Here is a 26,832-nt window from a genome sequence, read left to right as displayed (position 1 = left end):
GGCCGCGAGATGCCAGAACAGCCCCAGTGCCTGGCGGAGCTGTAGTGATACATCCGCGATGGATCATAATGTCTCGTCTGGGTTGTGTCATGCTCCCTGGTTACAGGATGACGGGAAGGGGAAAGTTACCATTAGAATTCTCTTTCTCTCTGGTGAGCAGAAAGATGCATTTAGTTTCCCAGTGTCCATAATTGCTGAGCAAGCTCTAGGATGTGACTTGCAGCCAACAATTCTGATTCAGTGCTTGTGATTTATTATCGTCTGGGGATCCAGACTGGTGCATTATTTTTGAGCAATTGCCCTCCAAGAAAGTGAGGGATGCACTTATTTAGAGATTCCCAAACGGCAGCTTCCACCTCCAGCGTCTGGCTGCCTCAGACTAATTAAAACAAATGCTGCAAAATATGGGTCTGCCTTTGTGAGGAAGCCTCCGTGCTCTGCTGGATAGTTCAAATGGTCAATTAAAAGCTTGACTGAACAGATAGGACATGCACCGCACCCGTGAGCTGCCAAACCCAGGCTCTGGCAGCGGGATTGCCCGGGGAAGCGGGCGCCAAAAGCACACGGGCATTCTCAGCAGAAGGGCCATTCGCCAGGCCTGGAGAGTCAGGAACCAATAGCAAAAGCCACCCAGCCGTGGCAACAGCCAAGAGATGTGTGTGAGCAGAGGTTTTCTCCCAGATCGTTGGGCCCCAGTAAGTTGGAAGTAAGTGATGGGATGTTAGATGGGGTGGGATCTGAGTTACTATGGAGAATTCTTTCCTGGGTGTCTGGCTGGTGAGTCTTGCCCACATGCTCAGGGTTTAACTGATCGCCATATTTGGGGTTGGGAAGGAATTTTCCTCCAGGGCAGATTGGCAGAGGTGCTGGAGGTTTTTCGCCTTCCTCTGCAGCGTGGGGCACGGGTCACTTGCTGGAGGATTCTCTGCACCTTGAAGTCTTTAAACCACGATTTGAGGACTTCAATAGCTCAGACATAGGTTAGGGGTTTATTACAGGAGTGGGTGGGTGGGTGAGATTCTGTGGCCTGCATTGTGCAGGAGGTCAGACTAGACGATCATGATGGTCCCTTCTGACCTTAAACGCTATGAGTCTAAGAAGGGTGATGCACCTTGATAACAGCAATTTCCAGACAGTGGGGTCCATTTTGGCCCAAGATTCTCTGCAAGAGCTGAGTTAGCGGCAGGATGCTTTATGCTTCCTAAGTTATTTATTGTCCTCTGCTACTGGGAACGGGCCATTGTAGGATTGGTTTAATTTAAAGAAGGCGTCGTGCTAAATCTTTGGGATCAGCAATATTTTCTTTATCTCCTTTCCTGCTTGTGGGATGTGCCGACAATGAGAGATCATGTGTTAGCTGAACTGAAATCTCCGGCCTTTCTTATTTTCATTTCAGAAGCTCTTCTTGAACAGGCCATGATTGGCCCATCGCCCAACCCACTGATCTTGTCCTATCTGAAATATGCAATCAGTTCCCAGGTAACAACCTCCGTAGCACTTCCCCTTTTCAAAGTGCCTCACAAACACTGAGGAATTACCCTTCCCAACCCCGAGTTAGGGGACTTGTTGCTCCCGGGAAACCAAGGTTCAGAAGCTAAGTGACTTGCCTAGATCCACAGAGGGAGTCGGTGTGCGAGCCAGGATTGGAATTCAGAATTTCCTGTCTCCCAGTGCGGTACTCGAGCATGCTTCTCTCCTCTGCAAGGAGATAGTGGCGGAGTGTCCCTCTGATCAGTACATGCCAAAGCAACGAAGCTTCTGATGGTGGCCTGTGCATACAGGCGGGCATAGAGATCCCTTGCCCTCTAGACAGTGCTTCAGCTGCCAGACACTCTTGCTTTCCTTAGCTTGTTATTTAAAATTGCAGTTTAATGTGAAGTTTGTGTAAAGCAAATCAGTGATCACCTAAAAATGTCTCTTTAAATTTGTGCTGGGTCACTGCCAAAGCCCCTTTTGAAGAGACAAGTAGCGCAGCTGTAAAATGACCTCATTATTCCTTGGCAACAGAAATTGCATTTTAAAATGTTAGCTAATAACTTTCTTGCTCTGTCTTTTTTGTTCCTAGATGGTGTCTTATTCCACCGTCCTGACGGCCATCAGTAAGGTAGATCTTGACGGATGCTGTCTTTCATTTTACCTACAATCTATGCATCCCTTTCTGTCCCACTAACTCCTGCCAGATATAGGTCAAGTGGAAAATGACATCCTTTGCTGAGTCAGCAATGATCAGATGGCACAAACCAAAGAGATTACATTTCTGTGTCCCGGCTATGTGGATCAGGCTGTTCACCATCAATGGAAAGAGACCACTTTGCCTTTCCTTTGGGAAACTGCGCGCAGTTCCTTGCGAGACAAGTTTAAAAGCCTAATCCGTCTGCCATGTGGGTACAACACATTTAAAATCACATGCTGGCACATCCTTTTCACGGCAGTCGACAACTCCGGCAATGGTGGGGTTAATACTTAAAGCCAGCAAGATTGGGCCGCTGTCGGAAGACAGGATACTGGGCTAGATGGACCATTGGCCTGACCCAGTCTGGCCGCTCTTACTGGGCAATGAACCATTCTGAAAATCTGTCCATGGAGACGTTGTGTTTTAGTGACAGAGGGAAATGCGCTCCCAGCACAGGGTCCTATGGGTAAAAAGTGGTTCAGATGAAAGAATGCTAGTGGTTGCTAGAGTGAGTTACCTGATCAGTGTTCCTCAGCCTTTTAAGGTGCGGAGCCCTTGTTCTCAGTCAGAATTTTTTCACAAGCCCTTATGTTTACTATAGAAATAAAGGGAATAAAGGTTTGATGATGATAATGCTTTAATATTTATGTGTGAGAGTTGAGAGGTTAGGTTGGGGGGAGGGATAGCTCAGTGGTTTGAGCATTGGCCTGCTAAACCCAGGGTTGTGAGTTCAGTCCTCAAGGGGTACACTTGGGGATCTGGGGCAAAATCAGTACTTGGTCCTGCTAGTGAAGGCAGGGGGCTGGACGCAATGACCTTTCGGGGTCCCTTCCAGTTCTAGGAGATAGGTCTATCTCCATATATTCTAAGGTTGACAGAGATCACATGAAGGGTAAGAACATGTGGGCAGTGGGGGAGTGAGATTTTCTTTGCTTTAGATTGTAATAAAACTTCCAACCCTTGGTGGCCCCTGACTGCCTTTCATGATCCCCTCCCGGCAGGTCGCGACCCACCAGTTGAGAAACATTGACCTAGAATCATAGAAATGTAGGACTAGAAAGATCTTGATGGGTCATCGAGTCCAAGCCCCTGTACTGAGGCAGGACTATGTATTCTCTAGACCATCCCTGGCGGGCGTTTGTCTAACCCAGTGATACTCAGACAAGGCTCGTGAGCCGCAAGTGGCTATTTCATGTGTCTCCTGCGGCTCTTTGCAGCACATGATATTAAAACACTGTGTGATTTAATTAACAACCAATCAGGAAGCTTTTACTGTGTTGTTAACCAATTAAATTATCAACTTGCACTAAGTTATTAACTTATTTGCTATGAGAGTAATGTATATAAATATTTCCCCTGTCCTACTGTTTACATCGGAATAGTACTATAGTAAATGAGACAATGAATTCACATGATTGTGGGTCTTCTGGGTAATGTTGATCACTAATTTGGCTGATGAACCACTGAGATTCACTGCTCTAACCTGTTTTTAAAAATCTCCTATGATGGAGATTCCACAACCTCCCTAAGTAATTTGTTCCAGTGCTTAACCACCCTGACAGGAAGTTTTTCCTAATGTCCAACCTAAACCGCCCTTGCTGCAATTTAAGCCCTGTACTTCTTGTCCTGTCCTTAGTGGAGAAGGACAATTTATCACCCTCCTTTTTATAACACCCTTTTACGTACTTGAAAACTGTTATCATGTTTCCCTTCAGTCTTTGCTTCTCCAGACTAAACAAACCCATTTATTTCACTCTTCCATCGTAGGTCATGTTTTCTAGACCTTTAATCATTTTTTGTTGCTCGCCTCTGGACTTTCTCCAATTTGTCCACATCTTTCTTGAAGCGTAGTGCCCAGAACTGTCTCATCGGTGCTGAGCAGAGTGGTAGAATTTCTTTGTGTCTTGCCTACACCATTCCTGTTAATACATCCTTCATTTCTGAGTAGCTGTGAACTAGCTGCCAATAAAAACTCTTGGCTGGGAGCCCTGTCCTATCCCAGAGTGGGACGCAGACTATCTTTTAATGTTTCTGTTTAAAAACTGAAATCTGTATTCAATGTGACTGGTTTCAAAATCCCCTTGTATTCCTGTGTTGTAGTTTGATGACTTCTCCCGAGATCTCTGCGTCCAGTCCCTGCTGGAGATCATGGATATGTTTTGTGATCGGCTCAGGTACCATGCTGCTGTTCTGTTCCATTGTGCTCTCTTCTGAAGGGCTGTGTGATGTCGCTGTGGGAGGAGTTGCTCTAATGCCCCTCAAAGGCAAAGGTCGATAACACTGACGAGCCAGGAGTAGTGGATATGTAGGACAGCGGTTCCCAAACTGTGGGTCGCACCCCCAAATGGGGTCATGCCATCAGCCAGTGGGGTCGCAGTGATCCCTAGTGTACGGAGGATGGCACTTGATGACCTCGCATGTATGATGCATGCGAAGTCACGATGCATGGAGGACGCCATTTTGTTCTACAAAGTAGCATCCTCTGCACAGCATGACCTCACATGCACCATATGTATGAGGTCACGCTGCATGGGGGACGCCATTTTGTAGAGCAAATGGCATCGTCCATGCAATGTGACCTCACCTGTGGTGTGTGCGAGGTCACGCTCTGCAGAGGATGCCATTTTGCCCTTGAAAATGACAATGACGTCCTGCTGTCTGGGGTCCCAGGAGGAAATGGTTCATTAGAATGGGGTCATGCCAAACAAAAGTTTGGCAGCCCCTGGTGTAGGATCTGGGCAGGTCACTTCCCTCAGCTCTGCCTGTGCACCTTGATTGGCAGCCCTCCTGCTAGTCCAGTCCTGGACGCCCCACACAGCTGCGCTAAACACAGGGAATATTGGAATTGCGAGAGTGGCCTGTCCAGGCCAGTGTCCTGTTGCTGCCCATGGCCAGTGCCTGCTTTATAGGAAGGTACAAGAAACCCTGCATCTGGCATTCTGGGGTAACCTGCGTCCACGGAAAGATTTCTTCCTCAGCCCCCGTAGTTAGAGGTAGGCTTAAACCGTCAATGTGAGGGATGATATCCCTGCTAATGCATCTCAGTCCTCACCTGCGGCACCTCCCGGACTGTGCACACCCAGCACTGCCAATGCACCTCCCTGTTGCAGCCCTTCGTACTTCTGTCTTTGAACATGGCTGGCCATTCTTGCAACCTTGAGCATTTGCGTTTTGCTAGTCTGTAGGCATTTGCTGTGACGCGGCTGAGACTGTGTCCAGAGAGCGAGCGAGGGGCTGATGTTCTGTCGATGATTCGGGGCATTAAACCGTTTCTCTCAAACCCAGAATGCTTGTAGTTTACCTAAAAACCCAACTAAACCTGTTTAAAGGCATCAACAATATTGCTGAGCTTAGTCTGTGCAGGGGAGTGAAGAGATGGGGTAGGAAAGCGGAAATAGCTGCTCTTATATTTCATGAAGCAGAATTGCAACAATTAATATTAATTTGTCACCAACTGTTGACAAGGAGCTGCCGCTGGCCAAATACAAAGCTGGCCGCTTCATCCAGTCCCCGGTTAATTTGATCCTCCATTTAATTAGATCCAAACCTCTGATTTGTGCTCCAGAAGGAGAACTCCCACCCCGTAGTTTGCTGATCAATGCTGATCACTTTTGGCAAGATAATTCAATTGGGGGCTTAGAAAAGTATCCCTTTAATTAAAAGACCGGAGAGGCCAGGAACACCCCGAGATGGTGAGATTTTTCAGCCATACTGGAGGTTATAAGCGTGACAAAGTGCTTTGTGCGAGTCGAGGAGGGAAAAACAGTCAACAGGTGGATGCAATTCAGCCACATGAATAGGAGGGAGGATGGTCCAGTGGTTAAGGTGCAGAGCTCGGGGTCAATTCCCCAGCTCCCTGTGTGACCTTGAGCGTCTCCCTTTGGGTCTGTCTACACTAGAAACGCTGCAGCAGCACCCCGTGGCACTGTAGTGCAGACCCTTCCTCCACTAACAGAAGGGGTTCTTCCCTCACTGTAGTAAATCCAGCTCTCCGAGAGGTGGTAGCTAGGTTGACAGATGGATTCGTCCATGGACCTCGCGGTGTCTACACCAGAGCTTAGGTCAGTGTAACTACGTTGCACAGGGGGTGGTTTTCTCACAGCCCTGCGGGATGTAGTTAAGCCGACCTCGCTCTGTAGGATTGTTAGGTGTTTGGATGCAGCAGTGGTGGGGGAGCCTGGCTAGCTGTAATAAGGGGAAGGTCCCTTCATGAGACATTCAAACCTACTCTTTTCTTCTGCCCCCCTCTCTCAGCTGCCATGGCAAAGCGGAGGAGTGCATTGGCCTATGCCGGGCCCTGATGAGCGCCCTCAACTGGATGCTGCGCTGCGCGGCCTTCTATACGGAGAAGTTCAAAGAGATGCTGGACCAGGTGGCTGCTGAGAACCAGCTGAAAATGTGCCTGGAGCGGCTGGAGAAGATCCTGGGGAGCACCAAAAACCGGGCCCTGATTCACATCGGCAAGCTGGAAGAGACGTGTATGTCGCTGGGCCGTTACCGGTGTTGCTCTGTCCGTCCCACCCTCTCACCTTGTCTTGTCTTGCTGGTGTCTCTGCCATGGCCAGACCTGAACTCCGGAGCTTCCCTCCCCTTGTCTCTCTCGCTGCCATCCCCTGGGAGATGGTCTTCCACTCCTCCTCTCCTTTCCCCCGCTCAGCCAAGCCCTGCCATCACTGCTTCTCGCTCCCGTGGCCTTCTTTGTCCCTGCCGCTCCAACACCCGTTCCTCTGCTGTCTCAATTGCTGTAGCCACCTGCTCCCTGACATGGCACCCGCGCTGCCTGCCCCCTGGTCCCCGCCGCCCCAGAAGAGGAGTCGGCTTAGCATGAAGGCTGGGGGAGCTAATGGCTGCTGCAGACTCGCTCCCTTGCGGTAGGGCTTTCCCCAGCACACCTGGAGAGGTGCTATGCAAAGCCGAGCGGTGTCCCAGAGCGACGCTGAGGCAGAACAGATCTCGGCTGCGATTCCCACAGGCGCCTGTGGAAGTCGGGCACCTCGTTCCCAGTGAAATCCAACGGGACTTGGCTGCCTACTCCCTTGAGCTCCTAGGCAAGTCCCAGCCCTTGCCAGGACCTCTCCGTTTTACAGACCTGCCGGGACTCTCAGATACTCCCTGGGATCCCCGCATTGCAAATCTTACGTTTCCCGCCCCCCCCCTTTTCCTTCCAGCTTCGTGGAGCACCATAGAGCAGTCGCTGATCAAACTGGGGGAGAATCTGAGCAACCTCAGCCACCCCCAGCTGCGCAGCCAGGCAGACGAGTGCATTTCCCTGGTCAAGAGGTAGCCCCACTGCTTTGCCTTCCGGGTGCTTGGGGTGACGGGTTGGGGGGGTGGGCCCGTGCACCTGCTCCGCCTGTCGGCTGGGACAGCCAGGGTAGCTGTGGGAGCAGCATTGGGGATGAGCGGGTGGCTCCCGTTGACGCATCCCAGGAGGGCTCCCGGCTGATGCCTGTGGACTCTGCTCTCGCCCATGTTTGCGTCCCTGCTCCTCTGCTGCCGGCCAGAAGAAGCCCAAGAGGTCGGAGAGCCTCATGCTCCTCCCAGGCGTCTCCTGTGCCCATTGTACCGCCTGTCCTGCCCCTGAGTTGATGGAGGGGTTGGGAGCTGGCAGCGGGCAGGGAGGTAGGATGCCGGGCTAGGTGGAACTCAGTGTCGCAGGCTGGAAGCTCCATTCATGGTACCCCCTCAGCAGCCCTTCCCCCTTTAACTCTCCGGCCTTGTCTACATGGGAACATGGCCGGAATAGCGATTCTGGAATAAGGCCCACGTGGATTCTGTTCTGTACGAAGAGTGTCCATGCAGGGAGCTAGCCAGAGTCTTTAAACTCTCACCCGACCTTATTCCGGACTCACTTCCCCATGTGGACAAGCCCAGCGCCCAGGGTGTTAAACACCAATGACCTAGCCAGTGCCCAAAGGTTCATCTGTCAAACCAGAGAAGAGTCTAAGGGCCGTCGCCTGTCCTGACCCAGACGTGGCAGCAGCATAGGGGAGGGTTCAAACCCAGTGACCTTCAGCTCTGGTGGGTGTAGGGTGTCCCCCACCATCACTCGAGCCCCCTGCCCGATTACCACTGTTCTTCTTTGGCAGCATACCCACCATGCTCTTAGCCCACTCCGAGCAGCTGAACAAAACTGGCTTCCCCACCGTGCATGCCGTGGTGCTGCTGGAAGGAACCATGAACCTCACGGGAGAGACCCAGCCTCTCGTGGAACAGCTGATGATGGTGAAGCGGATGCAGGTACAGCGAAGGAGCAGCAGCTCGTCTCCTCACTGTCCTGGGTGAATCCTGACTCAGAGAGGCAGCGTGGCCTAGGGGGACTGGAAGCCGGGCCTCGTGAGCTCTAATCCCAGCTGTGGTGCTGAATCTGTCTGGCCTTGGCAGGCCATTTCTCGTCTTGGTGTCTGGCTTGCACCAGAGGGGGCGAGGCTGAGGCTGGCCCCTGATCTCGCACAGAAATGCAGGGAAGTACGACTCCCTCCAAATCTAGTTGTGCGTCACCCCCATTAGTGGCGGGGTGGTCTCTGCCCTCGTGGCTGTCCGTGTAGGAGTCTGCTTGTGCCTCTGGTGAACGGAGTTACTCCAGCTCAAGCAGCAGAGGCACCTGCTTTTAAATCAAGAGGCTCCAGGTTCGATCCCCGCTGACGACTCGCGCAGTAGGGTGCGTGTATGGGGTGGGGGGTGGAGTGAGTGGCATACCTTAGACTCTCTGGGTCTGAGATCTGTTCCATCCCACTTGTAGCGCATTCCTTCACCGCTGTTTGTGCTGGAGATCTGGAAAGCCTGCTTCGTGGGCCTGATCGAGTCCCCGGAGGGGACGGAGGAGCTGAAATGGACGGCCTTCACCTTCCTTAAGGTAACCCCTTGTCCTGCATCCCGCCCCTGCCGAGAGCCCAGAGTCTGCCACTTCATGGCTCCTCCGGGACCCTGCTAAGCGCCAAAACCTGGCGCAGCAATTCTCTCTCCTCTCCCACTGCCTCCCCCCGGAGACCCTTTCCGTGCCCCAGCTGTACACAGCATGTTAAACCCCAGGCTCGGAGGCTGAGCCCCCAGGCAGCAGCCCTTTATGCAAGCCACCAAACATTGATTTGTCGGGCTTATTTCAGTTTTGCAAAACAGCTTTCGTCTCACTTTGTTCCTGGCTGTGGGGCGCGGTTGGTCTTGGCTTAATGGAGAACCTGCGCCCTTGTGGGACATGACGTCGGCTTGACTTGATCCAGCTGTGTGCAGAGATGCCCTGGTCTTATTTGTCAGCCGAGAGCTGGCTCAGCAACGTGGTGATGGTCCCAAGGTTCAAATCTCAGTAGCTTCTCTGCCTCCTCCCCCCCCCATGCCTCACGTGTTTCTCCTCGGAGCTTTTGGTCCCGGTGTGCAATGTGGGGATGGTGGTTAACGCGCGTGGTTGAGAGCCAGGAGACCTGGGTTCTGTTCTTAGCACTGCCATGTTGCTTTGGCCTTGCCCGCCTCAGTTTCCCCATCTGTAAAGCAGGGGTGATCGCCTTCCAGGAAGGCTATGCTTGCAGAATGCCTTCGAAATGCTAAGTGACTGTCTGGTTTAGATCAGAGGGGGAAGTAAGTGTTGTGTTAAGCCCCTGGTGCTGTTGCTTTTTCGCATTCTTCCTTTGTCCTTGGCAGACGGAAAGGTTATGTGTTCAGCTTCTTTCTTCCCCCCTCCCCAATGTAAACAGCAGCAGATGGCCCTGGATCCCCTGTCCCAGCTCCTGTCCTCTCTCTGTAAAAAAGGATGGGGGATAGGAACTGATTCCCCAGAACAAGCTCAACACGTTACAGCTTCGTATTCCTCCATCTCGTCCCCTGTAATCTCTGCTGGGACTGACAGGTGTGAAGGGAATCGAGGACCTTGTGGAAATGAACAGATGCTCCTGCTTCAGGGCCGAAGCCCTGTGGAAGCAGAGATCTCTGCTTCCACAGCCCGCTCTGAGTGATGGGGAGGTGGGTTAGGAAGAAATTGTGACGCTTCCCTTTTGTGCGGGCGATTCCATAAATGTCCACTAGGGGGCTTCCCTCCCACCTTCCTTGGGACCAGATGGTCCCAGGGCGTTGACTAGATGGATCGCTGGGGCAGTTCTGTGGGGCAGCTCTTAGGGGGGGTTCCTCTAGGGTGGGGGTCTTCTGCCATGACTCCTGAGTGGGAGCCATGTGTTGTGCTGCACGAGCCTGAGTCTCCGCACCCAGGATCTCTTGGGCTAGATCTGAATGTTTGAAACAACTGTTTCTTTCAGATCCCTCAGGTTCTGGTTAAACTAAAGAAATATCCCCAGGGAGAGAAGGTGAGTTGCTGTGAGTGTTCGTATTTAGTATGGATCATTTACAGTGCAGTAGCGTGTGTGTGTACGTACACAGGGACCAGATGAGATGGAGGCCCTATTGTGCTAGGCGCTGTACGATCCCAGAGTAGCGGACAGTCGCTTTCCCAAAGAGTTTATGGTCTAATAGCCTGGGAGGTCACCTGCTTTGTAACTTGTGTTGTCTGAGCTTGTACACACCAGGGGCTCCTTGCATCCCTCCCCCAACTCCTGAGTGCCACCCTCCTACCTCCCTTTATTTCAGGGACTCTCTGAAACTCGGCCCCTCTGCCTGGGGTTGTGTGTGCCTCCCATACCAGGGTCCTCCTTCCCCCTCCGCCGTAGCAGGGGCTCTGTGTAAACCCTCACCCCTCCCAGCCAGTTTGGGGCCCTGTTGTTCTAGACACTGTGCAAATATAGACCTTGCTCCCTCAGAGACATAGGCCCGTGCTCAGCTTTGCACCAGGAACGATCTGATTGGTCAGCAGGACCCCTCGTGTCCGTAACCATAAGTCTCGGCAACATCGGGGGCCATGTGGTCAAGGGCAGTCCCTGCCCCCAGGAGCTTACAGGCTAAAAGCCGAGATGTCACCGGGGGAGGAGACACCTCCTGGCCTCAGGGGTGCGATGGGAGGATGGGGTCCCGCTGTAATAGCTGGTCTAGGCTGACACCCAGTGGGGGAAGGTTTATAGCCAGTGGTCACAAGTCGTCCCTGCTTGACTGCACTACCCCAGCGCTCTTTTACTATCGCTGTGGGTGATTTTGTTTCGAGGGGTGGGAACTCCACAATAAAACACCAGCCCAGCCCGTTCCCTTGAATCTCGTTCCGTATAGAATCTCCCCCCTCTCCTTGCTGAGCAGTGGATGTCAGCTTGTAATGCCCGATCGGAGGGCGGGGCCTGACTTTCATGGCAAGCGTCTGCATCTCCCGTTGGTGCTGAGGGTTGTGTTCCTGCAGTGCTGTGACCGCAGTGGGAGCCGGCACCTCTGAATAGCAGACTCTGGCCCCCCAGCCTTCCCCGTGTCCCGGAAGCACCGTAGGATAATCCGTCCCTTTGCTAACGTCACACTGATCGGCCAACACTTTGTTGGGCCATCAGTGTGAAGTTGTGCAGAGTTATTCAGCTGATGGGGAAGAATCGAGCCCAAGTTTCTAAGTGGCTTTGTTGCTTGAGCTGAAAGAATCTTATGTACCTTGTGAAGCGAGGTCTGATCGAGCGCTTGCCTCTTGTGTGGCTGCAGGATTTCACCGAGGATGTGAATTGTGCCTTTGAGTTCCTGCTGAAACTCACCCCTCTGCTGGACAAAGCTGATCAGCGATGCAAGTGAGTCCTCCTCCCTCCTGTGTCTGCGCCTGACCTCGGAGCACCCAGGGGAAAGGGCCTAAGCATGTGGAAAGGCCCGCCTGTTGTATGCCATGTGCAGGGTCTCCTCCTCACTGCCGTGGGAATGGCTGGATTCCTTTGAGAACCTTTGGGCTGCACACAGAACCATGGGGACAGCACGTCCCTCTTCCCGGAGGAGCCCCACAGCCCCGAATGGGGTAAAACTGGCCTGTGTCCTGGGCTTAACGCCTAGTAGAAAACTTGGATCCAATTTTACTTTTAATCCCTGGTTTCTGAGCACCTGGATCTGTGGCAGAACGCCCAGCCCAGCCTTCAGTGCCTGGTTACAGCGTCCTGGCTTTGCTCTTAGCCGTTGAGGCGGTATTGAACCACTGCCGGCACGTTTCCCACTGGCTGTTCCTGAGGCTGGCGTACAGTCTGGAGGGCAGCTTTTCTCTCCCCAAGTGTCCCGTGCCTCATTTCCCCTCCCTACAGCAAGTGTTTAACAGCTGAGTCCCATGTTCATAACGCTCTCCGCTTCCGAGGCACCTTACAAACAAACAAGCTGGCAGGCCCCTCTGTGAGGTGGGTAAATATTGTTAGCCCCGTTCTGACAGAACTAATGTGCCCAGTGGTACAGTGGCCTGACAACGCCAAAGAGCGAGAACCCAGTTCTGAGTCCGTCTCTTGTCTGAGTTACTAGGCCCCCAACGTCTGCCTAAACGTGGGGCTGGAACCCCGGAGTCCTGACCCCGCACTTCACAATGCAGTCTCCTTTGCTTTGGTCAGACGCATGAAAGCTCTGGCCTCTCTGAAGCTGCTTTCCCACTCCCACCCTAACGCGGGACAGTGAGCGTGTGTGTGTGATTCCTTGTGCCCTTAGCTCCATCTCTCTCAATTCCAGCTGTGACTGTACCAGTCTGCTCCTGCAGGAGTGTAGCAAGCAGGGACTGCTGTCTGAGGCCCACATGACCAACCTGGTCGCCAAACGGTAGGCCCCCAGCTCTGCTGCCTTGGGAGTTCCCCTGTGAAATTCCTGCACATTGCTAGCAGCTGGGTCTTGCTGCCATCCTGTCCCCCCGGGAATCACTTCTGGGGGCTCTGAGTGTCTTTATTCCGCTGTGAGGAAGTTAACGGGACAGCTTGGATCTAACCAGCCATCAAAACCCTAAAGAAAGAGCCAGTGAGATGGGGGCTAAAAGATTCTAGGTGTCCAGCTTGAATAGAAAGGCCTTTGCTGTGCTCTGCTGAGCACGCTATGGGGGCTGGGAGGGAAGGGGGCCTTGTCGACCCAGGGAACTGCCTCCTCGGCTCAGATCTGCTGGTCTGGCTGGCCACGGGCTCCCTGCGTGGGGAGGGGCGTGGGTGCTGCATTCCCACGGGCTGTATTGACCCTGACCCTCTTGGAGAAGGGAGTGGGGGATCGCATTGTTTGCAAAGCAGGGGGAAGAGGGGGCTCCTCCTCTCTGATTCCCTCGTCTCCATGCATATCCCCCCCCAGGACGGCCGACCGGGAGCATGCGCCACGCTTGAAGTCGGCAGAGAATGCCAACATCCAGCCCAACCCGGGTCTCATCCTGAGAGCCGAGCCCACTGTCACCAACATCCTCAAGGTAACTTCCCCCGTGCCCCCCGTCCCAGACCGCTGCTCGCTCGCTCGTGAGCGGCTGTAATGCTCCAGGTTCTCTCCCAGTGCTGGGGGAAAGGCGGCACCTCTAGCCAGCCTTGGGGGCAGGCTCACTGGGGGCGGCTGGCCGCCAGCAGCCCTATGCCGCGCCATTGGGATCGACTGGTGTCCTGTTCCGCTCTAGTGGCGGTAAGAGTCAGAGGGGCTGTGCCCCATGCCAAGCCATCCCTTTAACTGCGTCTGGAAGCAGTGACCTTATGCAGCATGTGAAAGCATTGGGCTGTAACAGCATGACTCAGGCCTTTGCAGGCAGAGAACTCTGTGACCGTCCTGCTCCCAGCTCCTTTCTCTCTGGATAACACGCACACAGCTCACGCAGGCGGACGCAGTCTTTCCCTGCATTGTTATGGCCGCCACGCTCCCCAAGAGCGAGTAGGAGCCCGAGCTTCGGAATCAGCAAGTACATTTTGTTCCACAGGTCCCGCTCAAGCCGCAGCAGGTGGTGGATTATGGGTAATTACAGCTGTCCTTGGGTGGTGGCTGAGCAATGCTAGAGCCCTGTCTGGCAGGTCTGATCCCTCTCTCGTTTTCTCATGTAGACCAGAACCCCGTGGCTTCTGATGATGACTTGACTTGCATATGGCGTTACCGACAGCCAATCAGAGAGCTCCAGTCGTGCCCAGAGTTCTACAGCCGCTTTATAATACTGTTTAAAACTGCTTTGTTCCCCGCCCCCCCCTTTTTTCACTAGACCATGGATGCAGATCACTCCAAATCCCCCGAGGGGCTACTCGGTGTCTTGGGCCACATGCTCTCTGGGAAGAGCCTGGATCTGCTGTTAGCAGCTGCGGCAGCGACGGGGAAGCTGAAATCTTTTGCTCGGAAGTTCATCAAGTGAGTGACTCCAGCGAGACTGTCTGTGCTGGGTTAGCGCTGGGCGCGGGGTGCCAGGGCAGCCGTGTAGCGTGTTTGTGCCTCAGACCTCCCACCTCTGAGCAAAACGAGGGAAGCTGGTGGCCGCGAACATGCAGGAGATACGACGAGGCTGGATCGATCTGGTTTTTGTGTCCTCTCACCCGATGGGTATAGTGACGCAGACGGCTTTGGCAGCACCCAGCAAACTCCGAAGTGGGGTGTCCGAGCACTACAGTAATATACATAAGCAGGGCCTTTTCCTATTTCGACACGTTAAAGTCCTGCCTGTCACCTGGACTCATTCTTGAGAATTGTTACTATCGTCAGACAGTCTTGGGCAGAACCCAGGCTGGGGGTGTGGAGTCATTTGCACGCGTTCAAAACTTCAAACCACTCAAGCATATGAAAAGAGAGTGCGAACCAAAGAGCCAATGCAGCTGGGGCGTGATAGTGGGTCAGGCTGATGTGGGGGTACTGGCTTCTTAGAACAGGTGTGCACGTGCAGTGTGCTATCTCCTGTGTTAGCCTGGATTCCCCTGTTCAGTGCATCCAGGTCAATTGTGGCACGTGCTGTTCCTCGGCTAGGATTGATGGCTGGAGCAGCAGCGGCTAGAGGCCCCAGCCGAGATCAGGGTGTGCTGCATGCTGCACTGACACAGGGAGACAGTCCCGGACGCAGGGACTCCCAGGCTAACCAGACCAGGCAGACGCAGGGTCGGGGAGAGCAAGGACCCTGGGCAGTGGACGCCCCAGGAGATGAAGTGATGAGGGGACGCGTCGTTGAGCTGGGAACTGAAACCAGACCTACAGAGTCCCAGCCCAGTGTCTGGTCTCCTTCCCCTTCCATCTTTGGACGGGGCCTGCGCCATGGGGCCAGCAGAGAAAGGAGCCGGTGGGAACTGGGAGGCCGGCGCTGGTTGGGGAGAGGGTCCCAGCTCGGCCTGAGCTGCCGTGGAGGGTTGGCGGGGGGCAGCATGTGTGGGCAGCCTGCCCTGCTCTGGGGGGAAAGAGGTTTCAGTTTCACCAGCCACAGAGACCGAACACACGGCTATGGTGCCTCATTGCTTCTTTCTCCGCCTCTCTTCAGGCTGAATGAATTTACCAAGCACATCAGCGGAGAAGGCTGTAAGTGTGACATGGCAGCTTGAACGGTAGAGCCCCTTACTGCTGAGTGTGGAGGAGCCGTGCCTGGGCCCTTTCAGAGGGCACCCCGGTCTGGCAGGGTTAACACCGTGGGGTAACAGTAGCGAGCACTGTCCCAGCCAGGGGCTGCCTGCGCAAGGGGGCATTCAATCGATCTGGCCGGGTGCAGGGCTCACTGGCGTTCTTTATCCTCTCTGGTAGCACGTGTGCATTACCCTGCAGCCCCCGCAGCTCGTCTCCCGCTCAGTCGCAGGTCAGGGGGCTCTGTGCTGGGGGGATGGGGAGATGAGTCCCCCTTTTCCCCCCCCCTGAGGGGGGAGGGGGAGATTGGCCTGCTGCCAGTGCCCCTTAGCCCCTCCCTCTTTGGAAGGGATGATGTCTGAGCACAGGACCCAAGATAAGGATTCTGAATATATTTGCATGTGATTAAACTTGTGAAATGCTCTGACCTTCCATTAGCTGGAGGGAAGGCTTAGCTCCAGGCTCGGTGCAGCAGGTTCTCGGCTTAGGATGTGGGGTCGGGGTTAGTGAAAGTTCCCTGCCCTCAGGTGAGGCCGCTATGCAGGAGATCTGGGCGGTGTGAGCACTGCCCTGCTCTCCCTGCCAGTAGGAGTGCCGGGTGCCCCAGGGGAGGCAGCATGCACCAGTGCAGTGGGGTGTGGGGGGTCCCTCCATAGCATCCCACTGGGGCCTTGAGCTGGGCAAGCTGGGGTTGGAAAGCTCCAGTAACAGCTTGGTTTCTCCTCCACAGCCAAAGCTGCCTCCGTCAGGGCCCTGCTGTTCGACATTTCCTTCCTCATGCTGTGCCACGTCGCCCAGACCTACGGCTCTGAGGTAGGCTCCCCCCGGCCGTGCAGCTCTGCGGACTGGTGTCTCCAGGAAGCCTGAGCTCGTGCCATCTAGCTAGGAGACCCTGAATGAATAACATCAGCTCAGGCCACGCAGCACGTCTATAGCCCAGCCTAATGCACCGTGACTCTTGGTGTCCCTCTAGTGGCTGGGTCCGGTAGCTGTGGGGACTCCCGTTCTTCTCTCGTGTCAATGGAGACATGAAATTAACTTCCAGCCAAACGTCTGTCAGTGGCTGCTGACTTCAGCTGCTAGCCAAGGGCCTGCTTGGTTTTTTCCCCTCCCCAGAAGCACTGAGCACCCAAGACTCCGGTTGAAGTGAATGGCGGGTGCTCAGCACCTGTGAAAATCAGGTCAAAGGGCTGCCAGCTGGCGCCCCCAAACTGAGGCCACCCCCATTATTGGGCATGACAGAATGGTTCATCTGCTGCAGAGGTGCCTGGCTGAGCTCCTGGGGCTGTGTCCTGCAGGGGTCAGATCAGATGATCATAGCCAGCCCTTTTCGCTTTGAAGCCTGTGAACCTGTGAAAATCAATGGCCGCTCCTAACTTTGGCTTAACCTGCCCGTTCCTTCGCAGCTCTCACGTTCCTACTGCCCCTGCCGCTCATGTCAGACCCACGAAGTGCGGCTGTTTGGCGTAACCTTGTAACATCACAGGAGTTGGAGATGGAAAAAAACATCCTCTCCCACTCCTGTTTTGTTTCCTAGAACTGGGTCCGGATTAACCTCTGGCGAGACGGGCTCAGGGATCCACCACGTCTCTTCCCATCTCTGAATCCTGTGTCCTCCTGCTTAGTTTTGATATTCAGGCAGAGATTAATATATAAAGATGCCCACCTGGGGGCGCTGTGCAACTACATTTAACATTGTTGAGGCTCATGAAACAAGGTGCTAACGCTGGCACAAGCTCCTTCACTTGTCCATGCCCATGTTCCTGTTGGATTCTGGGGGGGTCTGTTTCTCACCCATTTGCCCCCAGGGCCCCAGTTGGGTAAGGAAGCAGCATTGTCCTAGCCTGTATGAATACCATACAGACGGCTCTAGCAGTGAGCAACTCCAGGGGTGGTTACGGGGAACTCTCTCTCCGCTATTAAACATGTTAACCTCTCTATCCTGGGCAAATTCCCATTCTACCTTCCTTTTTCTAACTTACGGAGAATAAAGCTTAGGACAGGCAAGTTGGGACTCCTGGGTTCTGTTTCTGGTTGTCCTACTGACTCGCTCTGTGGCCTTGAATAAGACACTTCCCTGCTCTCTGCCTCAGTTTCCCAGTCTTTAATGTCCACCTCTCAGGAGCGTGGTGAGGATTAATTCACTATGTTTGGAAGGTCCTGGTAGATCCCTGGGGGGAAAGGATAGAAAGGAACAAAGGATTGCTAGTAAACGCACCCTGCGACTTCAGCTGGCTTTGTTGTTAATTATTTCCCAACCTAAACCCTTGCGCAGCTTGACTGGGTTCTGCTGAACAGCAATGGCGTGTCACCCCAGAGGCGGCTGCATTTTGGTGCTGCTTAAAGTAATCCTAAAATGTCTCTCTCTGGGGGCTTGTGGGGCTTGCTTACTGTTTGTAATGTCCTAGAGGGCTAGGGAAGTGCACAGTGATATTCCTGTAGACTCAGTAGGGAGACATACAGGTATTCGTGGATCTCCGCAGCTCGGGAGCCAGCCGTACTCCACAATCCAACCCCGCTCCGTTGTGTCAGTGCCCAATCTAGCCAGTAGCCCAGGCAGCAGCCTCCTTTACTCTGAACAGGGAAATTCACAGCCGTGTCTCCCCCTTGAGAGTGTAAAAGCCGAACTGCCCTGGGGGGGGCGGACTACTGCCCTGGGGGGGGCGGACTGCAGCCCCCTTACATCTGGGGCTCCCACAGGCCCCTCGTGACGGTACCATACAGCTAGTGAAGGGGCAGTGCCAAGGAAGGCAGTGCAGATGCTGGTGCCTGTCGGGCTGGCTTTCCCCGTGCCTACAGCCTAGCAGTTCAGTCCTTTGGCGCGTCGCACACGCCCATGAAGGGGGCAGATAGCTGGGCAAGGGAATTGGGTGGCTAGTGAAACAGCTGTTTGGGGGGACGTGACTCCTCCCTAGCCAGGTTTCTTTTGGTTTAACCCTGTGCTGTGGGTGGGTTCAGCTGGAGTCCCCGGCACTCGGCTGCATTGCAGCTGGTCTGCGTTCTGGTATTTCCATGCTGTGCAGCAGAGCCTGCTCCTTGTCGGCTCCTCCCACAGCCCTGCTTCCAAACGCGGGCTGGGGAGGCCTCGGGGAGGCTCCACACACCAGCAAACCAGAGATGAGGAGGCCAGCCTGATGCAAACCTCCCGGCTCCTGCAAGCCCAGGATAATCCTTGGCTTCCTCGCTGCCGGGATTTCCTGTGCACAGGTGTGTTGGGGGAAGTCCTTGCCCCAAACACTGCCAGGGACCTGGAGTGATTGGTTTGTAGGGAAGCAAGGGATGCACCCTAGGAGGGTTTGGGGCCACTCTGCACCTGAGGAGTTGGCCGGGCAAGAATCCCTGCTCGGGACAGATTCGCCAGGTCCCAATGGCAGTCGTGTCCGCCTTCCAAAGAGCACTTTTTAGAGGCTGATGTAGGATCTGCTTCCACTCTGTCACTGAAATGCAGCCACCTCTGGGATGGAATGTGCAATCTGTGCACCGCACAACAGGAAGGGAAGGAGATTCCCTTGGGAGAGTGACACTTCGAGGGCAGAGAGTAACTTGCCTCATTGGACCTGGCCAGAACCACGGGGATTTGCCTTTCCATCAGGAATAGTCACCTGACATTAGCCACGTTGGCCACTATGTGTTGCTGTTGCTTCAGCTGTGAGCTGTGTGTTGGCTGGGCTGCTCCTTGTTCTCTTAGGATGCCTTTGCTTGGGGCCTCTTTCCAGGTGATCCTCTCCGAGTCCAGCCCCACTGGGGAGGTGCCGTTCTTTGAGACCTGGATGCAGACCTGCATGCCGGAGGAGGGGAAAATCCTCAACCCAGATCATCCCTGCTTCCGGCCCGACTCGACCAAGGTGGAATCACTGGTCGCTCTGCTGAACAGCTCCTCGGAAATGAAGCTGGTGTACGTAGCTCGCGGGGGGCGGGAGTGTGTGTGTTGGGGGGGACCCGACTCCCACCCATACTCCAGCCTGGGCTGAGCCAGATTCCCAGCAGAGCAGTTTGCTTGAGCCCCATTCCCCTCTCAAACAGCTACCAGAACCCAGCCTAGGAGGAGGGCCAGCCGTGTGGCTTGCCCATGGGACCCATGCTGCCGCCAGTACTTGACTTGCCTCTTTGGGCTGCTGCGGTCACGGTGAGTGAGCGTTTAAAGGTATCCTGTGCCCCTGACCAGTTCTCCCTCCCCCTCCCGGCAGGCAAATGAAGTGGCACGAGGCATGTCTGAGCATCTCGGCGGCCATCCTGGAGATCCTCAATGCCTGGGAGAACGGAGTGCTCACCTTCGAGTCAATTCAGGTAGCTGCTACGCTGCCTCGTCCCCGGGCACCTTGGGCGAGTCCTCCCCCGCTGGGGTAGAGCCGAGGCACAAACCTCCCTGGGCTGGCTGTTTCCAGAAGGGTTTGGTAAACAGGGACGTTGGTCTCTAGAACGGCCAATCCAGCATCTTTCACCAGCCTTCAGCTAAAACAAAGAAACCAGGCTTGGAATTTCACTGCTCACCATGTACGCGCTCAGCGGTATCAGCCTTCACAATGCAAGCGTCTAATGCCAGCAAAGTTGGATGCGGGTGTAAACTCTCGCTTAGGACCAAGTCCAAATCTCCCTTGTCCTCCATTGCGGGGTCCAGATTTTGCTCTTTGCTGGGAGCTTTCCCCGCTGGGTATTTACACCTCCAGAGCTCGAAACTAACAAACATCCATCCCTTTGGTAGGGGGAGACACACAAAATCCTGCCCTGTGACCTGGGGTGAGGTGCTGCTCTCTGTGCCTCGGTTTCCCCATCTGTATTGGGGGATCTCGATGCTGACCCCGCCCCACTCTGTCAAGTGCTCTGCGGTCTGGGGAAAAAGATCACCGTACAAACGCTGCGTATGACCGTTTGCTTTCAGCACTTGTCACCAAGGGGCTGGTCCAAGCTTTCCCCTGACTTCAGCGGGATTGGGCAAGGCCCTGGGGCTAGACCCACCCCCCTGAAATGGATGGAGTTGCACCGGGGTGGATTTGGCTCTGTCGCTTCAGGACTCCCCCAGCGACACGAGACGGAGCGGTGTCATTGGAACAGGGGCGGGGCTGCATTTGTGTCTGGTGCAGAACCTCAGCTGTCTGCCTGTGTCTCGCCCTCAGAAAATCACGGATAACATCAAAGGGAAGGTGTGCAGCATGGCCGTGTGCACCATGGCCTGGCTGGTGGCCCACGTCCGCATGCTGGGCTTGGATGAGCGAGACAAGTCGCTGCAGATGATCCGGCAGCTGGCCACGTCCCTGCAAAGCGAGAACACACTGCAGTTCTACAACGAGCGGTGAGGAGGGTGGTCACGTGGGGAAAGGCAGGAGGGCTGGGGCCTTGTCTCCGGCGGGGAGGGGGCTCTGTTACTAGAGGCATCTAATACTAGCTTGAGCAGAACTCTGACGAATAGACTGTAGGGAACGACCATGCACTGGTTGGGCGCATGGGGCTGGCTCCTCCTCCTCCTCCTCCTCCAGCTGCTGCAGGCAAAGAAGCATCAGTGTTTTCCAAATGTTACTTGGCCCAGGGATGTTCCAGGGGAGGGAGATCTCGAGTGGCAGGGGAGGAGTCGAGCTGTCCTGGAGCCAGTCCCTCCGTTACAAGGTGAGCCGTGCTATGGACGTTTACCCCCCTGGCTCAGTTTCCTGCCTCTTGTAGCTTTAAATCTCAAACTGGACGTTGTAGGAAGCAGGTATCTGCAGAGAGCAGGCTGTGGGTGCGGGGCACCCTCTCATTCAGCCCCCGCCGTGTGTCTCTTCGCTTCCCAGCGTGGTGATAATGAGCTCCATCCTGGAGCGCATGTGCGCCGACGTCCTGCAGCAGACGGCGACGCAGATCCGATTCCCCTCCACGGGGACGGACCCCATCCCTTACTGGAACCTGCTGCCCCCTAAGAAGCCCATCAAGGAGGTCCTGACAGGCGTGTTCACCAAGGTGCTGGAGAAGGGCTGGGTCGACAGTCGCTCCATTCACATCTTCGACATGCTGCTGCACATGGGGGGCGTCTACTGGTTCTGCAACAACCTGGTCAAGGTACATCCTGGAGGATGGGCGGCAGGAGGCTGTATGTAGAATGGTTCCAGGTTTACAGGTGGGGAAATTGAGGCACAGATGGTGGTCGGGGGGAGGAGGTTGGAGGAAGTGGCAAGTTGACGGCCAAGCTGGGACTAGAACCCAGGAATTCTGATTCCTAGACCTCTGCTCTAACCATTACATTACGCTGCCTCCCTTTTGCTGAGCACAGGTAATGTGTATTCCTTGCACGAGTGACAGCCATGGCCGCCAGCGATCCCCGTATCCATGGCAATAGGGGCAGGGCTGCCAATCCACTCCCCACTCCTTGATTTGTCCCCCACCATCTCCTCCTAGGAGCTGCTGAAGGAAACCCGCAAGGAGCACACGCTGCGGGCCGTGGAGCTCCTCTACGCCATCTTCTGCTTGGACATGCAGCAGCTGACGTTATCCCTGCTCGGCCACATCCTGCCCAGCCTGCTGACCGATTCCTCCAAGTGGCACACCCTGATGGACCCGCCTGGCAAGGCCCTTGCCAAGTAAGAGAACCACCTGGTCTGCCTCAGTCTTGGGGCCCTTTGACAGCCATGTACCGCAAGCTTTTAGAGCTGGGGGGTGGGGGGGGACCCATGCTCTGCTGGCAAGTCAGTGGCATACCCGGAAATAGAACCCAGGCATCCTGCTGCCCGTTCCCCTGCTCTAGACACTGCCTCCCTCAAAGCAATGACTAAGCAAATCTGGCTAGGCTAGCAGGAGGCATGAAGCTCAGTAGGTAGAGCTGTGGGGGCGAGGGGGGAACGATGTTGGGAAGCTCATGCGGAGGATGACGCTACCCCCAAAGAATGAACCAGCCACGGGCGCAGGAACCCACATCCTCTGGAGCACCGTCTGCCGTGCTGCTCAGGTAATACTGAATGCCGGGAAACCGCCCCCTGCAGTTCACGCTGCGTTCCTTTCCCGTGATTCTCACGCTAGGCTCTCTGTCTGGTGCGCCCTGAGCTCCTACTCCTCCCACAACAAGGGCCAGGCCTCGGCCAGGCAGAAGAAGAGGCACCGAGAGGACATAGAGGTACGTGTGTGTGTGTGTGTGGGGTGCATGGATCTGCATCCTGTGGTCAGTGCACGTCTGGGCAAACCCATCTTAAGCAGCCACTGAGGATGGGCTGGAAGCCGGGTTGTTTTCGCGAGAGCTGGTTTTCTAATAAAGGGACGGCTGCCATCTCGGGGATACTTTGGGGTTGGCTGCTGAAGTTCGTTCTCTTGACCGTTTTCGCACGCACGCGTGTGTGCGGTGATCCCTGTGCATGGCGCTGGACCACACCTCTGATTGCTGCCGTGCGAGCTGCATGTTAAAATCCCCCACCTGGCCACACACCTTGCCCTTGATTTCATCCCGTCGTGCTGCGCCCTGCCCCCGGGGAGGGGTGCGGCTGTGAGGTGCTGGGGGTGCGCCGTGAGCTCCAGCTCCGCCATGCCTGAATCTTCTGCTTTCCCTCTCCCCAGGACTACATTAGCCTGTTCCCACTGGACGACACCCAGCCGTCCAAGCTCATGCGTCTGCTGAGTTCCAACGAGGAGGATCCCAATGTTCTGTCCAGCCCTAGTAAGTGAAATTGTGGCACCAGCTTCCCAGAGGCAATGTGGCTTGGGGGCTGGGGATCTGGGCATCAGGAGACGCTGGTTCTATTCCTGCCTTTGACACCCAGAATACCTGGCCTCAGCCAATCACTTCATTGCCTCTGGTTGGTCTGGGGCTATTAATACGGACCCGCCTGCCTCACGGGTTAATCGCTTAATGTTTGAATGTGTCAGTTGCTGTATCAATGCAAAGCATTCGTCTTAGTCGTGATCTGTGCCGCTGACGTCGTGGAGGGTGCTCAGCACCTCGTGGATTCAGGCTTTCTACAGAGTGCGACTACCCAGTGGGTTTACAGCATTCTCTGTGCCCAGCGGTGCAATGCAGCCACCTCTTGTTTGGAACGCAGCCGTTATTTAACGGTGATCAGCAGACACCGCGCAATATCTTTAGAGGTGAATTGCAGGAAGCCGTAAGCAACGGCATGGGATGCGCTGTGACCCCAGTTGGGGGATTAGACGGAGGAGGAGTCGAGGAAGGTTTAGAGACTTCACTAAAGAGGCTTTTGTGACTTGAAGCCATAAAGGTGGGAAGCAGGAGCAAAGGCTGGGCCTGAGTCTCAGTTTGCTTCCTTATGAGGCATGAGGGACGTGGGTGGGGATGAGTGTTAGGAAGGCTGCCTTGCTTTTTAACACCTGGTTAACGCCAGCGTCTCTCACACACTTGGGAACATGGGCGTTTTTTGTTAAATCTTCCATCACTTTTGCCCTTTGCGTAAGGGGCAGGAGAGCTCTCTGTCTGCATCAGAGACCGCCAAACTAGTGCCGGCAGGAGCTGACATTACTGGTACCGCTCAGGTAAAAATGTACGTGTGTGGAATTTCACTTGGCCGCGGCCTTCGTTAAAGAAGCAAAATGAAGCTAATTTTAAGAATTCCATGCAGGTCTCCTTTACTGTAACGTTGGATTGTTACTGATGTATGGATGAATAATCATTGCGACAGATCCAACAGGAAATGCATTCTGGGCTCTTGGCTTATATATAGCAGGATGTTACAGGTCAGAAGTATGCTAGCTCAGATTTGCCTGAAGTGAATCAGAGATGTCCTTGCAATTCTCCAGCCCATCAATCTGTTGAGTAGTTTCCTTTCAGCACGTGTCCTTTAAACCGGTGGTTTCTGGTGGTTTTGTTGCTGTTTATACATGCATGACCTTCGGTGTGGTTTTCCCCTTATTTCACCGTCTTTCCTATTCTTCCTTTCAATGTGCCTTTTTCTCCCCTTTTCCATGACATGTCGGATTTTTTAAAATTTGCTCTGATGGAGCAGTGATTTGGAAATCCTGCTTCCTGAGTTTATCCGTAGTTCTTGAGCAATTTGCATGGGAATGTGCTTTTTATTGGCATCCTTAGCTACTTGTCCGGTCCTGCGTGATCTCAGAAGGCTGAGATGTAAACCCGAGGTTCCGACTGCGTTGGCTCGACTTTTCCCGAGAGTTGCAGTGTTAAACTCTGGTGTCTTGGTCAAACTTCAACTCCGCTGAGAGAATTCTGCCTTCTAAAGAACAGAGCGGTGAGGCTGTGGAACAGGCTTGCGCAGGAGGCTGTGGACTCCCCCTCACAGAAGATTTTTAAGAACAGTTTAGACAAATGCCTGTCCGGAATGGTCTAGATTCAGTTGGTCCTGCCTCAGCCCAGAGGCTGGACTTGATGACCTCTCAGGGTCCCTTTCAGCCCAACATGTCTATGAACCCTCCTGTCCCCGGTTATGACATTTAAGTGAGCGGTCAGAAACATGCAGTGTTGTCGTGAGGCTGTTAAACAGCTGCCGTGTTCCACCCCAGAGCTGGCTGATTTCAGTGCTGGTGATGAACAAGATGTGCATCAGTTTAATTTTGTCAAGTATTTTGGCACAAAAGGCACTATGGAAATGTTCTACTGCTTTATGTTAATCATGATTTTACTGAGTGTCGGTTCAGAGCCATTATTCAAAGCAAATCAGACGTGGATTGCTGGGGAAATGAAGACGGATACATCTTTGTAATAAACACGGTTAAGCTTTGTCTGCCTCACTGGCTTTCAGAAAGCACCATAAGCATCTGGGCTTATGCAACAGTGAAGCACAGTGACACATCCAAAAATTAGCCATGGCATTTTTAGTCCAATCCCAGAATGCCTAAAACCATTGTGATACGTTCGATTGACCTACAGTGATATTAATGATAGGAGCCAGTGGGCAATAACCAATCCCCCCAGTGTGCTAATCAACATAAAAATCCAGGTGATGAGTGCAAACGGTGTGTCTGTGGGTCTGAGTTTCGAGTGTGGTAGCAGAAACAAGTTTTCTCCTACCCCAGTGTTGCAATGGACTAGCATGGCAACTCAAATCCACATGTGTGTTGTCTTCAGAGATCATCTTAACACCTCGCATTTGGATCTTGCTCCGAACCTCTTAGCTCACCTTTCTGCCTGATGGACCGGACCAAAGCCCTGGATCCAAACACCCCCAAAGGCTGGGAAAGCTTCAAGGGACCTTTCTGGCTTTGATTGTATCAGAACAGTGATTCTCCGACCGAGTCTGGAGAGCCACAAGTGGCTCTTTAAATGTGTCTCTTGCGGTTCCTTGCAGCGCTGGTTAATAACTTAGATTGGTTAATAATTACATCACACAATCAGGAGGCTTTTACTATGTTCTTAACCAAGTTATCAACGTGCACTACGCTATTAAGAGATAAGATTGTAGTAAATGAGAGAATGAATTCACATGACTGTGGCACTTTTGCGTAATGTTAATCACTAACTTGGCTCCTGAACCACTGAGGTCTGAGTGTCACTATATTAAAGACAAAATTGAGGGTTTGGGGAAGGCATCTTATGTGCCCCTCGTTGAGGGTGGAGGGAGACCCCTCAAGTGGCAGAGCAAAGCACACCCGCAGGTGGGCTCTGTACAGCAGGAGTTTTCTGCCATCCCTCTCCGCAGGGACAGGGCCGCGTCTGGCTTGGTTTTCTCCATGGTCCTGTGGGTTGAACTTAGGAAGGGGCAGCAGTCCCTGGGGTGGAACGTCGGCGGCTGTGGTTGAGCGCAGGTGCACGGTGGGGTTATTCCAGCTGCCCTCCTGACCGGGGTGTGTTCTCCTCCGCAGCAGATCGTTCGATGAGCAGTTCACTGTCTGCCTCCCAGCTTCACACCGTGAGCATGAGGGACCCTCTCAACAGAGTCCTAGGTGAGTCCCGAGCGGGAGCTGTTCCCTAGGCGTGATAAGGAGGCTTGCACGGGCTATACAGGAGCATAGGGCTGGATCGGATCAGGCATTGGCCTGTCAGGTCGGGTATCCTGCCCGCAGCTCCCTTTGCATCAGAGGAAGGTGGAACCACCCCCTGCCGTGCGGTGAGGCACCTGGTCAGTTGCAGTGGCTGGGCTCCCCAGGGAGAAGCCTTTCTCAACTGGATGCTCTCATAGTCACTGTTCCTGTTGCTTCCCCTCGGCGTGGACCTGGCCTGCGTCCCTGCGCGGCAGGCTCGCAGCATGGATTCCTTCCCACCGGCGGCAGCAGAGTGCTGGCTGGCCTCCCGAACTCGGGGTCGGCACGTTTTCTGGTGCTGAATGAGCCAGTGTTGCTTTTGCTGCCTGACTCTTCTTGAGCAGCCCGGCAGAGTCAGGTGCCCTGATACAGCTGGTGCCCACGAGTGGGTGAGCGTGGTGCACCCCAGCCCTTTGGAAGGAGACCCCAGTCCCCGG

The 26,832-nt window shown here is 54.3% G+C and overlaps 1 protein-coding gene and 1 non-coding gene across 4 annotated transcripts in view; both read left to right on the top strand.

Annotated features, from left to right (window-relative positions):
• MED24 (mediator complex subunit 24) overlaps positions 1-26,832 on the top strand; it is a 47,743-nt gene that overhangs the window by 7,542 nt on the left and 13,369 nt on the right. For 2 of the 3 annotated variants that reach the window (XM_054014319.1, XM_054014317.1), the window contains exons 3-24: positions 1,397-1,479; positions 2,066-2,104; positions 4,274-4,347; positions 6,428-6,651; positions 7,342-7,453; positions 8,263-8,413; positions 8,916-9,029; positions 10,417-10,464; positions 11,723-11,805; positions 12,710-12,796; positions 13,307-13,418; positions 14,184-14,326; positions 15,435-15,472; positions 16,242-16,324; positions 19,228-19,406; positions 19,699-19,798; positions 20,626-20,801; positions 21,277-21,541; positions 21,878-22,059; positions 22,496-22,589; positions 23,024-23,123; positions 26,237-26,317. In XM_054014319.1, coding sequence (XP_053870294.1) covers positions 1,397-1,479; positions 2,066-2,104; positions 4,274-4,347; positions 6,428-6,651; positions 7,342-7,453; positions 8,263-8,413; positions 8,916-9,029; positions 10,417-10,464; positions 11,723-11,805; positions 12,710-12,796; positions 13,307-13,418; positions 14,184-14,326; positions 15,435-15,472; positions 16,242-16,324; positions 19,228-19,406; positions 19,699-19,798; positions 20,626-20,801; positions 21,277-21,541; positions 21,878-22,059; positions 22,496-22,589; positions 23,024-23,123; positions 26,237-26,317 — 2,568 coding nt within the window. The remainder of the gene's footprint in view (positions 1-1,396; positions 1,480-2,065; positions 2,105-4,273; positions 4,348-6,427; positions 6,652-7,341; positions 7,454-8,262; positions 8,414-8,915; positions 9,030-10,416; positions 10,465-11,722; positions 11,806-12,709; positions 12,797-13,306; positions 13,419-14,183; positions 14,327-15,434; positions 15,473-16,241; positions 16,325-19,227; positions 19,407-19,698; positions 19,799-20,625; positions 20,802-21,276; positions 21,542-21,877; positions 22,060-22,495; positions 22,590-23,023; positions 23,124-26,236; positions 26,318-26,832) is intronic. The other variant, XM_054014318.1, reaches the window with a different exon arrangement.
• On the top strand, positions 15,847-15,954 carry LOC128829360 (small nucleolar RNA SNORD124). Its single transcript, XR_008443332.1, has one exon. It is a non-coding gene; the product is annotated as a small nucleolar RNA SNORD124 (small nucleolar RNA).

The sequence above is a fragment of the Malaclemys terrapin genome, chromosome 25 (genome assembly GCF_027887155.1).
Source record: "Malaclemys terrapin pileata isolate rMalTer1 chromosome 25, rMalTer1.hap1, whole genome shotgun sequence".
In the NCBI taxonomy this organism is placed as follows: Eukaryota; Metazoa; Chordata; order Testudines; family Emydidae; genus Malaclemys; species Malaclemys terrapin.
The sequence above is the reverse complement of the archived record's forward strand: the minus strand, read 5'-3'. Positions and strand labels throughout refer to the sequence as shown.